The sequence below is a fragment of the Clinocottus analis genome, unplaced genomic scaffold, assembly GCF_023055335.1.
Source record: "Clinocottus analis isolate CAN_PGR_092001 unplaced genomic scaffold, fCliAna1.0.p SCAF_5, whole genome shotgun sequence".
Lineage (NCBI taxonomy): Eukaryota > Metazoa > Chordata > Actinopteri > Perciformes > Cottidae > Clinocottus > Clinocottus analis.
The window spans coordinates 18432561-18448173 of NW_027176207.1; the positions used below are offsets into that span (position 1 = coordinate 18432561).

A 15613-nucleotide genomic window follows, 5' to 3' on the forward strand; every position below is an offset into this window, starting at 1 on the left:
TTTAGAGACATTTTGTTTCATGCAGGATTCAAGTTTTTCACAATTGTGGTTCCAATCACAGAACTCACACTGTGCACAATCAGCAAGGTAATACAATACATCTTTATGTAAATCAACTTTTATTGTGACTCATTCACACTGGGGACTTGAACCGGCGGCTCTTTGGTTCCCCTAGAGCCGTGCTACTGCCGCCCCCTGCTATATTTATCTGAAAATAAAGCAGATGAAGGCCCTCGAAACGCACTAAATGATGTGGAAAAAGTAGTAGTTTCCAACTTTCGCCACGCATGCTTCCTTTTGGCATTGATTTGTGGAGGATCGCTGTAAATTTAAAAGCAGAAACACTGATGGACAAGCGGACTCTAATTATATGCGTCTCCCGGCCCGGCCGGGGGTCTGAGGAGGCTGTAATGATTTGTTACCTGCCTGATGGCTGGATCACACTTTAGAAGGAAAATAAATACTAAGAAGACAGTAATGGATGGACCCCCAGGTGTCCAGTGGCTTTCTTACAGACGGCGCTCAATACACGGCGAGTAAAAAAACACGGAAAGGGAATCAAATATATATCACAGACGTACTTGCGGCGTCTCTGCGCCATGTTGTCCTTTCTTAAATCGCTCTGCGTTCGAGAGGGTTTAGGCGTTATTTACCCAGCGGCAAAAAAGCCACAAACAGCGGTGATGTGGGGTGGAGTGTGTGGGGGAGGGGGGTGGGGAGGCGTCATCATTTCCATGGAAATGACTCTGCAGCCCGGCGAGTGTGGAAAGAGGTTGGCTCAGCGCAACTCGATTCCTGCCTCAAAGTCTAATCCTCGAATTATCACTCACTCAGCAAATCTCCCCCCCTTCCTCTCCTGTCTCAATTTCCCTCCTCTTTTCACCTCCTCATCTCACTCATCTGCCTTGCAATTTTCGGTTTAGTCCACCCCCCCCCGCCCCCCCACCTCCTCCCCTGCAGCTTCATCTATCCATCTATCTGCAGGAGGTGGAGAAAATAACAAACACTGCATGGGAGTCGACTTTATCTGTAAATCCCCAGAGATGTTTCATCGGACGCCATTATGACTCAAATGTAAATTGCCCCCCCCCCTTTCCCCAGTTGAAGAATATGCAAGTTTTAAAGAGACAAAAAATGCAAACTTATCTAATCTAGAAAGAGTTTGGATAATAATGCGCAACAAAAAGACTGATAGGAGTAATAAAGATTTGCCATCTTGGTTCGGACAATGGAGCCTCTGCAGTGTTTTATAACCTTCAGCTTTAAAAAAAAACCTGCTTCATGTGATTCCTTGATGTCTTTATCCGTGGTCCGACAGCTCTTTATTGAGTTAGAAGAGAAGATTGACGATAAATTGTGCAATACACATGGTTGATTCATATTCATCATGAAGACACGAGCAGTATCACTCTCCTCATCTCACTAACGGAACAAATGGGGTTCGTTCACAACCTTTTAAAGCTGCTGTAGCCGTTTCTTTTCTGGTCGATTTCTGTCAATCAGAAGTAAGTTGAGTCAACACCTCGGGAGAGTTTGACAAGGCCGATCTCTGTGGCAAGACGGTCGTTCAGACACTGCGTTAGTCCCTCGTCAACATGCAAAGGTGACCGGCAATTCTCAGTAGCACCGAAATAAGAAGGTCTGATGAGTCATTCTTCACAATTTTCCAGACTCTGGTGGTTTTATGGTTGCAGAAAACTCAAGTACGAGTCCTCAAGGCAAGTTGCCAGCTGTTAAATTTACTGCCTCTATGGGCGGCCATACTGCTAAGAAGCTGTTCTGAAGATGAACGGTGACCTTGATCAGAGTCACACAGGGTTTCTTTCATAGCCAGAGGTACTGTATTATCGAACTCTGCAGACAGCCATCGTATTGTTTGGAGAAACAAACTGCAAACTCTGGGATTTCTATTCCACTCCAACATCTTGTGCAATACTCAAAAGTCCGATCAACTGAAAAAGGCTGACGCTGCAAACATTATCGCTACTGTCGCTGGCGGAAGTCACCACAATAAATACGTTTGTTAGATTTAACACCAGGACGGTGAATCGTCGTGATTCATAAACCACAAAGAAATGCTGAATACTGCCGTGCAAATATTAAATGTCTAGGGCTTTTATTGTGAAAGGTATAAGCGTGGATCTGGTGTGTCTTTGTTGAAACGGCCAATGCATCTTGGTTACAGACTCAGGAGCTTCACCCTTTCAGCACAACGTGATGCCAAAGCTCAGAAAGAACAATCTCAGTCCAAAAAAACAATATGGCCGCAAGGAATGTATCCCCATGTGCATTTACCACACAAAATGAAAGGAGTTTAATGTCAAATATGTTTGTGGCAGCTGCATGTGACCTCTTCTGGGGTGAAAAACCAGCAACAGCAACGTCTGTGTGAGCACAAGCAAGCTGTTCTTGGAAGATAAACCTCTGTATTATCTCGTAGAAAGACAGTGTAATGTTTGCTCCACGAACCGGCATAGCCATGCTCCCACTTTGCCTTCTGTCTCCGTTGTGCATCCACACTACGCAACACAGCTGCTGTGTTTTACATGATTAATGAAGCGAACACCTAATTCTGATTTTGTGAAATCGGTAAAAACACACAATCCCTTTAACTTTCTGACAGTACCAAGTTTGCATTATTTTCTCATCATGGCAATGCAAGAAATTAAAAAGCAAACAATTGTAGTGGAGAAAAACATTTAAGGAACGTTGAGCAGTGACAAACTGATTGCAGAGCTGCTGGTTAGACGCTAAATGTTGATCAGAAGAGAAGAAGAAAAAGAAAAAAATAGGCTGAATCTTTTGAAGTGTGGCTCAAATGTGCCAAACGGCTGCTGCAGAGATTTGTCCTCCAGACACTCAGCGAACAGCTGACAGCGCTCAGTCTTCTTTGTAGCTCGGCGGGTGGAAACACAGGCAGGGTTACAGTCACAGACTGCGTGATGACAAGAAGTGTCACACTTCACAGGAGGAGCAACACATTAGGAGTTAAAATGTCTGCATGCGGTCATCACAGCTGATATTCCAAGGAGCTTCCTAACTTAGCTTATGATTTTATTTTGTTAAATTGGAGAAATAAATGGTTTGAATTAGCGATAATCATCCTTTCTCTTCTTCATGAACAACAGGATATTTAGCTATAACGTACTGGTCTGATGTGTGACCAGCATTGATTTAAACAAGACAATGGGTAATGACACTGCGTCAGTCTCAAATCGGAAGCTGCAGACTTTTTAACGTCTTTGACATGCTGCCTTCAGATCGCCAGGAATTTAACGAACTGAAGGAGAAGCTTTTCATACCAAACCAATAGGGATGGGAATCACCAGAGACCCCACGATACAATATCATCACGATACTTAAGTCCAGATACGATATTATCACGATATACTGAGGTTCGAGATATAATGCAATTTATTCCATTTTTTTCATCCCCAAAGGAAAACTTTGCCAACAAAAAATGCATTGCTTTTGTTATTCTAGGACCAAAACATTTAGAATTAATTAAATAAAAGATCAATACTTGGCTTCCGTGTATTGATACAATATTGCCACGCAAAATATCGCGATACTATGCTGTATCGATTTTTTTCCCCCACCCCTACAAACCAAGAAAGACTGAAGGTTTAAAAATGCCCCAAATTTAAAAAAAACACAATATATGGTACGGACACACTGCAGTTTGATTATTTTGTGTTTTTTGGCAACGATCAGAAATTCATCTGAGGCTTATTCACATTTTACGCTTTACTTTTAACTTGTGAAGGCATCTTTATGACGCTCATTCTTGTTCAATGTAACTTTTGGATTTGTGGTCGCCATAAAATCCAGGTGAAAATATTTTTTCACCAATCTCCTTCAAATTTGGAAATACTGAGCCTCGACTACAATCCACGGAAGTGACCGTCCCAGTAAACGTCTCACTCCTCTGGGTTTTTCCAACGTTCGGCCAAAGCAGCGCCGCCTGTAGACGTTGATTCTAAGCGAGCGAGCGTCGTCTCGACTCCGGCGTGAGGTAACAGTAGACGGCTGAAAGTCCGGACAGAGACAGAGAGCCGGGGCCGGGGAGGTCAGCGGATATTTCAGAGCTCTGACTCTGTTCCCGATATAACCGTGTGTGGCGCGACAGCTGCTGCGTGTCCCGGAGCAGGTGGGCCGTGTTACATGCCTGACTTACGATGGGAGGCAACGGGGCTCAGGAGTTTGCTGGTGGCAGAGGCTTCTTCAGACGAATGAAATGAATGTAGAAAAACTAAAGCGGAGGCACAAAATCGGCCGCCGGCTGTCAGCAGGAAGCAGCGGTCGCTGCTAATTTCCTTCCTGACTTCCTGCAGATCTCAGTTTGGGAAGAGAAGCGTCTGGTCAGACCAATTTCCCACAAAACTGAGAAAACGCACCAACTTCAAGTACTGATGTTGTGGTGGGACAGTGCACTGCTTTGCAATTCCTCATAGTACTAAAAAAACAACCTATCAACACAATGGTTCGTATGATATGATATGAGAAGCTGCTTCTCATTTTTCATGCTTTTTTTCTCTGGAATCCGGCCACACGCGTCAATTTTCGCTTTTTTTGTGCTTTTCAAAATAAACTTCCATCCTCACAGACTTTTTCACTATGGTTATGTTTTGGAAAGTATTTCGGTTTGGGTAAAAATAACTAGTAAGCCGATACCGAAATACGCAAATAACGTGACAAATAAAACCACGTTGACTTCTTGTTTTCACTCGGGGGACGCTGCCGACTAGATGGTCGTTTGTAGGGCGTTCACCCAAAAGAGACCAGGAATTCCCCGCCCGACTCGGGAATGAAGTTTTGATTCGTAACTTTTCAGCAGGAACGACCGTTTACTGAGCTCGAGATGCAGAGTAGGCAACTTCTGTCTCGTCACTCTCACGGAGGTCGGCAGAAAATTGAAATAATGAGACCTTTGCAGGACCTGAGGCAGCAATTTTGAGTTTGAAAAGCCTTCTGGAAAAGACACCACTCATTGGCTTTCTGTCTGGATATAAACACATTCTCAGTAGTGCAATTATTTGAAAAAAAAATTGTTTAAGCTATTGGAGCAAAGGTGGGTGCTTGGAGGTACACGAACCAAAAGCATGCTGACCTCGGCAGGTTTGGCATTGTGGAATCAGACAGAGGCGATGCGTTAAAGCTGTATTATTTATATATATGACAGAAATGTTTGGATCACACTGCTCAAATGGATCGACTGTGGATTAGGCAGCAGGAGTCAGTCTTTAAATCCAAGCTGACTGCGGTTCAAATCAAACATTTAACATGAGCTGCACACTTGAGACTTGGACTCTGACATAAATCACAAAAATCTGTGCTTGAGATGATTGATATGGCCTCTGCACGCAGAAACTACAAACATTATCAGCAGCTTTGACAGAAAAGCACATATCAGTCCGACCTGAGAGACTTTTACAACAACACAAATTGTGACTAGCAATCAGAGTCTTGAGACTTTTATCTGGACAAAACCTTAAACTTTTATGTTGATACAGACTGAAATGTGTTTGCAACTCCAAACAAGTCAAACATCGAGTTAAATCTGTAATTTGGTCTTCTTTTATCATAAAGTACCTCATTAGATGACCCGATGTGTGATCGCTTGTGTCAAGACAAGATTTAACATTTGAGAAATGTGGCTTCTAATGTTAAATAAAATTTAAAAAAAGTTCTCTGTGGACGAACTTAAGATTTGTTTTAAGGTGTTTGGTATTCTGCTGAACTCAAGGCCGGCGAGACATCACTTGAACTTTCCCCAAATATAACAAACTAATATAATCATTGTACTCATTGAGCTCCACAGAGACCGGGACTAAAAAAAGACCAACACACACATGCACACGCACACACGCGTCCCTTCACCACAACTGAGGCAGCCACTCACCCCTCCCACTCAGAGTCAGTGTTGAGGCATGCTCCTCCTCCTCCTCCTCTTCCTCCTCCTCTACAGTGGAGCCCTAACAGTAGGCTGCAGTCTGTCCACACTCAGCTTCTTGTTACTTATTTATAGCAGCTTGTTCCCCAGAGGAACAAAGTAATTGAAACCAAATGTGTTGCCGGGACTGATATGGGAGGGAAGTTGGGCGGCCGGTTGGACCACCCACCCCTCTCCTCCCTCTCACTCTCTCTCTCTCTATACACACATATTGTAGAAAAGGGGGTACGTTTAGATCAAGCAGCCTTGGAAATCACTTTTCTTGCAATTTGGTTTCTGAAGGAAAAAAAGAAAGCAAAGTTCCCGCACTCCATTTCTTCTCAACTTCTCGGTCCACGACAAATAAATTAAATTAACCGCTTCAGTCTCTGGGGGAGGGAGGGGGGGGCGTGCCATAAAGTTTGTAAAGTGGTTATAATGTTATTTATTTTTTCGGGCACGAAGAAAAAACTACAAATAAGGAACTCCAGCTTCAATTTGGCCCATTTTCTTTTTTGGAGGAATGAAAGTGGGAGCCCTGAAGGCTCGGCCCACCTCGCTCCCCGCCTAATGAGCGCTCCAAAACAAGGCAGTGAAACCAAACTTACCATGTTTCTTTCTCTCTTTTCCTCCCCGTGTCCTCTGTATTCCTCTCTCTCTCTCTTTACTTCCTCTCTTTTCTCTCAGTCCCCCCCCCTCCCTCTTTGGTCGCGGTGCGTCAGGCAGATAGAAATGGGATTGAGTTGGTGCTTAAAAGCTGCATGAGGCCTCCACTGACCAAAGTCAAAGTCAGGCAGCCACCTCTCTCTCTCTTTCTTTTCTTTTCTTCCTCTCCCCCTCTCTTGCTGCTTGCCTCGCTCCCTTGTCAGCTTTTCCAATAACAAAACTGCTCCCCGCCTCTTTTGGCCAAGTCCCTGAGCTGTGAGCCGTTTCCTGGACGCGTGGTGGACTCCTGTGACCCGGCTGTATCCCTCTTCTTCTTCTTCTTCTTTCTTTTTTTTTTCTTTTTCTTTTTAAGGCTCTGCTGTGAGGAGTCGTGTTGCTCCCGGCCCCGCCGCCTCACTGAGTTGTAGCCCTGCCTTCCTGCCACATTTAGACCCAGAGACATGTGGTTTGAAGTGTAAAGAGGCGGGACTCGCCTGTCGCGGCCACCCCTCCTCATCCAGCAGTCCTGCTCCTGTTTTATGGGCCTCCAGTATTTGGGGTGTGTTCGGATGCTTTTCCCCTCATGTGTGTAGTTTTGTGAAGCGGAGAGCGTCACGTTGAATATTACAACATGTCTACTGCACTGTGTGTCCTCGTTTCCAGTATTTTATCCTGTACTTTTTCTGATATGCGTGAGGTTCAGGTGTTTGACAATTAAGTATATGTTGTTGTTTTTGCTGTGTTTGTAAAGTTTCTTATGTTGCTTGCGTTTGGAAATCAAATTTAAATATGAAAAAAAAGTGCAAGACCTTATTTTCTTTAACATTTGTAACTTTTTTGTATATTTTGAACTCAATATACTTTGTAAAAATGAACTGAATCACGTTTTGAATGAATGTTTTATTTAATTCCGACAACTTTGTGGCGAGTTCAACTGTTGGAAAGCCTCATTTGTATCGGACGTCTGTCAGTGTGTGTGTGTGTGTGTGTGTGTGTGTGTGTGTGTGTGTGTGTGTGTGTGTGTGTGTCTTGCACTCATCTAGCCATTGGTTCTCAAACTGTGGGGCGCGACCCTCTAGTGGGGCGTGGAGGTATTACAGGTGGGGCGCAGGTGGAGATGCAGATTCATAATTTTTTTTCTAATTTTTTTTTTTTTTTTTTTGAGAATCCTTTATTAATCCCACTGTAGGGGAATTATTCTCTGCATTTTACCCATCATACTTAATAATGAAGGAGCTTTGTGCTGCTGTGAAGCTCTGGGGCTTCAGTGTCTTGCTCAAGGGCACTTCAACATGAAACTATGGGGAGAAAACAGGGATCCAACCAGCTTTTCTTGGTAATCTTTTTTGCCAAATATGAGTTATTTTTTGCACGTATATAACTTGATTTACATGGTTTTAACAAAGTGATTGCACATGTTATTATTTTTTTTTTGTCAGATGGAGCAATCTGGTTTACTTGAAAGGGATTTCCATTTTCTTTAATCTATTAATTACAAAAGCACGGACGGAGGAGTCTCAAAACGTTGGACTGTTTTGTTCCCATGTTGTCGGGGCGGTGGGGCCTGAACATTTTGCTTCCTCCAAAGCGGGGCGTGACAGAAAAAGTTTGAGAACCACTGCATTACAATGCACGAAGTCATCTAAGTTCAAGTGACACAAATAAGAGGTATCGGATCAGAAAATGCTTTTGTATCCAACTTTCTGTCACATATGAATATTTTAGGAAAGCACTTTCTCATCAGTTGCTGTGTTTCGTTGCTCAGATGTGACATTGTGTTGTCTCTGCGGCTTTTAGCTCGTCAGACTGGTCCAAAGCTGGAAACATGGACCTTCTGGATAATTAAAAACTGTTACACTCTTCCCTGTTGTTCCCTACGCTCAATCAACATAAACAGTATAGTTCCTCTCCTGCTTGCTTTCAACTTACAAGTCAAGACCGTTAAGTCTCAAGTGAGTCAAGTCTTGTTGACTCTAAAGTGCCACATTTCTCACAGTCAAGGTTCATGAATACTTCAGAAGGTGCTTGGATACAAAACAAATAATGACATAATCGTGCCATGGGAATTGAAAAATAAAAACAATCCACTTATTGATGTTTTCACTGTTGATATTGAATCAACACCGCCCCTCACACCTCTATAATACGCTGTGTCGAATATTCAACACGTTCAGGTTTTTTACCTGACGTGCAGCGTCAGGGCCACACGGCTGAGAGTCGTCCTGCTGTAGTGTGAAAGGAAAAATACTTCAATAGGTACAACTGTCATCTAACAGCCAAGGGTTATATATTAGGGGTGGGAATCACCAGAGGTCCCACGATACTATATCATCACGATACCCAAGTCCCAATACGATATTATCGCGATACATTGAGTATCGCAATATAATGCGATTCATTACATTTTTTTTTCAACCCCAAATTGTCCCCAAAGGGAAACTTTGTCAACAAAAAATACATGGATTTTATTATTCTAGGACCAAAAAGTTTAGAATTGATTAAATAAAAGATCGATACTTGGCTTTCGTGTATCGATACGATATCGCCATGCAAATTATCGCGATACAATGCTGTATCGATTTTTCCCCCACCCCTATTATATATAAGCACGCCTCCATGGTGTTTTATAGTGAAGATAGAGAGTTTGACTCGTAGAGTTACACACCCTTTCTTCAGATACTGGTTTTAACGTGCTGTTATTTGCCACATTTTACCGTAAACTTCCATATTTTCTATTTTTAAATCATGTCTCATGCGATTGCGCCGTGTATTTATCCAGATGGGCCGAGCCAAAATTCCTTGCGTGTGTGAAGCACTTGGCAATGAACAGTTCTGAATCTGATGTGTGATGCACGTGCATGACCGTCAGCATGTGAGCTCAGGAAAGAGAGAGGGAGGAGAGGGAGGGAGAGAAGGAGAGAGAGACGGAGAGAAAGAAGCGATTTAGAGAATGCAAATTCCTCTCCTCCACTTTAACGTTCTGTGGCCGGACAGCGAGGGAGGAAAAAAGAAGCCTCACAAAGCTTCTCCTACAAAGCCCCACTTTCTTTTCTCTCCCCTCTTGCCTCCTCTCTTACTCCTTCTCTCTCTCCCTCTCTCTCTCCCTCTCTCTCTCTCGCACGGCCACACTGATCCCATTCTCCCTGCCTGCTTGTTTGTGGTGAGACTGATTTCGTAGGTTCGGGAAATACTTCACACTTTGATGTTACATCCAGCAGGTTTTCACAGCGCTGGGCCTTTGATAAGAAAGCGCAAGGTGCTTTATTACTAAAAGAGGTTAAAAACACCTTTATGTGACCGTAAAACAGGTTAAGCTGCCGATATGTCCGCGCCCCAAAATACACAGACGTTTTCCGGAGCCTGGTAATCTCTTCTTCTTTTTTTTTTTTTGTTCAACTCAAACTCAAGGCACGGTGAGATTGATGCCACTCTCTCACTAGCATCGCTGGCTAGAAGTGAAGGAAGAAAAAAAAAAAGAGAAGAATAATAGCAATCATTGTCTAACAAGCGAGGCGAGGCCTGAATCTTAAGTGGGCAGCCGGGACAAAGGCTGCAGACATCAGGGGAAACTCTCCGTTGCTCCCTGGGCTCTGGCTGGAGTGCGACTTGATGATGTATTAATCAATAAATAAAAGGGGGAATCCCTAATAGGCCTGTGGTGTGTATATATAGAGAGGAGGAGCAGAGAGAGGCTCGGTCTCATAATGAAGATGGAGTGTACGCAAATACGTCGGAGGGGAGGGGTTGAGGTGTGGAAAACAAGATCTCATCCATCCACGGGCAGATTTTTAAACGGGAGTTTGGAGACAGCGAGGAGATGCAGCTGAGAGAGCGACCGAGCTAATGGAGATGAAGAGAACAGAAAGACTCTCTACCTCTATTTATTCGCTAAAAAAAGGCTCACAGAGGGTTGAACTTCACCCAAAAAGTCTGAAATCAACCCAACAGGCAGCTTTCAGGTTCTTACTTCACTTTCACAAACACGTAGGTGATTGTTGACACACTTTGAAGTACGTAGACTATCAAACATGGACGCAGTCTACGTGACGTGATCGCTTCCACAAAGGTTAAAGGGGTTAAAATAAGTGTTTTAAACATACAATTAGTATGCTTAAATGCAAGTTAGGTCACTATTATAAGTATGCACGTTACATCACAAAAGTATGGTAAATTATGTCAACATTGGACTTCACACGGGATGCAAGCCCGTACTTTGACGGGATATTCTCATGCTTGTATCTCGGGTGAGGAGGAACCTGAGAAGTGTGGGTCATGTGAAAATAGTCACAAACTTGTAGCACGGGATGCAAAAAAAAATAAAATTTAATAATTCACCGATGTTGTGACGTGACAGTCTTCTTCGGGCTACTGCCACTATATATTACACCCTGAAGGAGACGTGTCGTGTCAGAACAATGGGTAAATTATGAAAATCGGCATCGCGGACTTCTTTTAAACTGTATCTCAACAACTCCCGGATGGATCGCCGTTAAACGTGACGCAGACGTTCGAGAAGATGAACTCGCATGATCTTGATGAACCTTTTCTAAGCAGGTGGACATTTGTGATTAAGAGTAAAATGTCTTCACGGTCTTCGAGATATTTTTATAGATCTCAAATTTAAATATGTCCAATCACTGAGCCGCTAGTGTGCCTCCAGACGGTCTTGTTTACGCTTTAAGCCGTCAAAGAAAACGCATTACTTATTGATGAATTATATAAGTCCGGCGCAATTGCACAATGCCTCTTACTTATTCGACCAGAAAAGTGCCTCTCTGGGAGTTTCTTCGCCAAGAAAGTAGCGCATGTAATGAAAATGTACAGACAGGTTTTGCCTGGTTTTCTAACAGCCTTCTCCCCGTATCCATCAGATTCAAATCGAATGCTGTGCGTCTTTCAATGTAGTTCACGCCGAGTTCAACCCCCGAAACCCAGCGCTTCCTTTCTAAAAATGTAATTCATCCAATTAGTTCACGTCTGACTCTGTATGGATAAGAGACCCCCGCAGAGGTCATTACTCACCGCTCTCCATTTTGTTTGCACATCATTTGTCCGTCTGTCAGCTCAGAGTCTTCTACCTGTCTGCCCGTCCCTCCGGGTGTGCGTCGCTCCCGTCGTGATACATGAATGAATGCCGCTGTTTTTCATTGTTCTTGTCTGAAATCACACCTTTAAAAAAAGGCAGAACAATCCCCCCACCCGAGGGTCTGGATCACCTTCTCGACCTGCTTCAGTCTGTGTGTATGGAAACAGCCAATTACAGACCTGGCCCGGCCACCGGGCTTTATTGTCGGTCCAAATGAAGGCAACTCTGGTTCATTATGGATTGTGTCACTGGCGTCATCAGGAATAAATGAGGCTATTTATCGCCAATTCCAATCAAACGGTACTTTCTCATTTAGTGTTTCCGTTAGCCGCCTCCAGGTAGAAGTCTGAGCCATCGTTGTTGTAACGAAACAAAGGACTTAAGTCAGATTTTTTTTTGTCGTCATTGCAATATGAGAAGGATCAGCCAATGGCAAATCACTGAGAAACGCAACAACGACAACAAAAAAACAAGCGAGGCAGAGGTGATTATCATGATATGATGTAAATGTTATGTGGAAATCAATTGTACATCCTAGACGTCTCTTGTGGGGCCTTTTGAGTTTTACTGTTTAATCGGATTTCAGCGCGATGCCAAAGAGGTTGTTTGTTCCAGAAGTGTTTCCATTTAGGATGAAAATCATTACCTCGTAGACCTTGCGCCATATATTTCACGATTCTGAACATTTGGGAGTGGAAATAAACACGACGGTTTTATGGGCTTACCGGAAAACCCCAAATATGATTATGTAACAGGATTTTGTTTCTCCAGAAAGTTTTCCCAAGATTCACAGATGACTAGTTTTCGCTCTGCATGTCTTGAGATTCTTCGACTTTTAGACATTTTCCTAAACGTCCATCCTTAAATTGGTAATTGGTTGTTTTGAAGCGTATGAGGTATGAAGTATTTATCCATAGTCGGTCTCCAGTAGTCGGCCAGCACTCGCCCAGTTTAGAGAAACAGAGAGCCGGCCAGAAATAAAGAAGCCTTCTTAAGTTTTCCAATTTTTCCACCATGAATTGTGAGGGTGTTTTTAAAGTGAGGCTGTTTGACGTACTTATCTATAGCTTATCCATAGAAGGAGATGATATTTGGTCCATAGGGAATACGCAACCTATGAATAAGTACCTCAAACAGCCTCACTTAAAAACACCCAAACAATTCATGGCTTCTTTTATTGTATTGTGGGACCTCTGGTGATTCCCTTTCCTAATATCTATTAATACTACTACATTACTGTATCATTAACAAAATACATATATCCCTCTGTCTGTTTGCTCTTCCTTCTTGCCTCCCACTTCGCCCAGAGCCGAGTCTTTTTCCATCATAGGAAGCGAACCCGCTGAACTCACCGAGAGCGATCTGAAATCACTAACAATCAATGCAACTGTCCGTCACCAGCAGCCTGATGCAGAGCACGTATACTCCAGTTGTATTCCTATACCCGGTGAGTTGCCTTCAATTTTTCTGCAACACAGTTATTTCTTTCCATACGAGTTCCAGTCATTTTCACAGCTTAGAGGGGATTTTTTTTTTGCTGTATCACCACTCGACAGAAACCAGTCTTATTCGAAACGCTGCCGTGTTGCAACAAACTGCCCCACTGTGTTGCGTTTTACCGGATTGCATCCCGGAAAGTTTCTACACATGCATTTTTAATGAGTTACAATTGCCTTTTCCCCTGGATGTGCAATTCAAGCAGAAATGCTCAGTAAGTAATCATAATAAGTTCCCGTGCCATGCTGAACCACGCTGACGAGAAGTGAACAAGGTCTTTTAAAAAGGGTCAACACCGTCATTAAAAAACAAACGGCAGACTTTCTTATGGGCCGTTGGGGAATTTGTGCACATACAGAAGAGACGGGGACCAATTTTTAAAAGCAGAGCTTGGGCTACATTCAGCTCCAAATGTGCTTTTAACTTGAACATGGGACTGTTTCCCATTCGATTCTGATGAGCGGAGGCATTTCCCTTCTGCGAAAATCAGAGCTACATTTGAAGACCGTAATAGAGAAAGAAATAAAACCGTCCAAAACGGCCATTTTTAATATGTTGGACTAAAGAGGAAGTCTGCATGGCTTCATCGCCTGGAACAGATGTCAGACCGTTTATTTTTTAAGACGGAGAGAAAGAAGCTCAGAAGTGTCAGTTCTGTTGCTGCTGTTGTTATATTTCAGCAGCGATACACGTCACCTCCAGTGAAGGTTAAAAAAAAGCATTGCCTCCGTATAACACTACACCTAATGGAGTTGGAACAGACAAGCCTCGTGACCCGGCTAACCCGTAAAGACGGCTCTCGGCGCTCCAACGGCCTCAAAGTTTGAGAGTCTGGGGGAAGTTTTTGACGTTCGGGGAGTCAAGAGGGGAGAGTCAAATTAAAAGAGATGAAGGTGCACATCGAGACAAGCCCAGCAGGTTAATGATCACTGCGCCACCGCCAGGCTCCCAGCCATCTGGTTAGCTTGTAATAGAGGCTGTTCCCTGCTCCACACAAATGAAGCTACAGAGGAGGTATGGAGGTAATTTGGTGCCGGGGCGGTGGGGATCTGGTACGGAACGCTGATTAAATGCGAGAGTGGGCGTGAGGTACAGTACGGCGCTCGCCTCCAGGTAATTAAGAGACGAGCTACGGGCGACAATGACGTTAACAAGGACGGCGGCATCTTCGGCCTTTTAGTGAGCCGAAGCATGCCGGCGTGACAGGAAGCACATTTTTTATTAAGGGCTGTCCTGATGGTTACAAGTCTGAGAGACAGAATTTATCTTTTAGGGATGTCACAAAAGAGGAAGACGACCTCAGCGAATGTGTGACCTCCATTTGATGTATCAGCACACGGAGACGGACGTTACGTGATGCTGTGCGTTCACCTCCTGTCTCAATGAGGAACGGACAGACGAGATAACTTCTTTCTCACACTGAGACAACAGTGTGTCTCCGGCTGCGGTCTCCAACCTTTTTTTGCGCCATGGGCCGGTTTTGTGTCAGACGATATTTTGGAGGCAGGGTTTCCAGAGCTTTTTTGTGATCTCAAGGATGCTCTGCCTTGATTTTAATCCAGAAAACCAAGTTTAAACGGACTTTTAAGTTTCATTTGTGGGGTAACTATCGCGTAACATGTGTCAAGAGGTTACGTCTGAGGTTATGCACAGACAGATGTATCCGGCCTTTTTTCAAAATAAAACTTTTTTCTGACCTTTTTTTTCATTTATTCTTTCTTTTCCTGCGGCCCGGTGCTAAAGGACCCGGGAACCGGTACCGGACCGCGGCCCAGTAGTTTGGGACCACAAGCTTGAAGTTGTTCATATACCATAGGCTCTTGTTGCTTTGTGACGTCACCGCTTGTTGTTACACTTTATTTTCCTGGAATATACCTGGAAAAGCTTTATTTAAACCTCGTTCAAAAGCTGAAAATACAAAAAGATTTGACAGGTTTTCCAAAGAAAAGTGTCTCCTCAGGAGTAGCAGCTGCTGAGTTTTTTTCAGCCATGTCGTTTTCCAGCATCCTTCTTGATCTTGATCCATTTCATACGCCAACTTTCTCACCCTTACCCGCCAGGCATCTCTGGCTCCTCCACCCACATTGTTTGAACAGAGACAGAAGAGAAACATATTGCTCCTGTTACACCCAGCCGTTTGGTTTTCCATAGAAAGCAGTGATTGTGTTTCCATTGGAGCGCGGTGATGTAGATGATGGCCTTGGCAGGCGGCAGACAGGCCCGCTCTGATGAACGAACACTTCGCTGGAGGAGAATGGGACAGGGGAGGTGGAGAGGGTGGGGGGGGGGGGCATGAGAAATGGTGCAGCGTTTAGCGCCGCTTGGCACCGCCTGCCGCGGGTTCATTGAGTCAGAAACGAAGAGGCCGTCTTTGTGGGGTGTGACTGTCACTGCCGGATGACAGATTGCATTCTGGGTCCTCTGAGGGAAAGTGAAAGAGGATGAGATAATGG

General features: G+C 43.9%; 1 protein-coding gene across 2 annotated transcripts in view; it reads right to left on the minus strand.

Moving 5' to 3' along the window:
• sgcd (sarcoglycan, delta (dystrophin-associated glycoprotein)) overlaps nt 1-15613 on the minus strand; it is a 239490-nt gene that overhangs the window by 108347 nt on the left and 115530 nt on the right. Inside the window, exon 1 of one of the 2 annotated variants that reach the window (XM_068601225.1) lies at nt 6541-6983. The exons of the other annotated variant lie outside the window; for it this stretch is intronic. Coding sequence (XP_068457326.1) covers nt 6541-6543 — 3 coding nt within the window. The 5' untranslated portion in view covers nt 6544-6983. Of the gene's footprint in view, nt 1-6540; nt 6984-15613 lie in introns of those variants that run through there. 2 annotated transcript variants of the gene reach the window in all.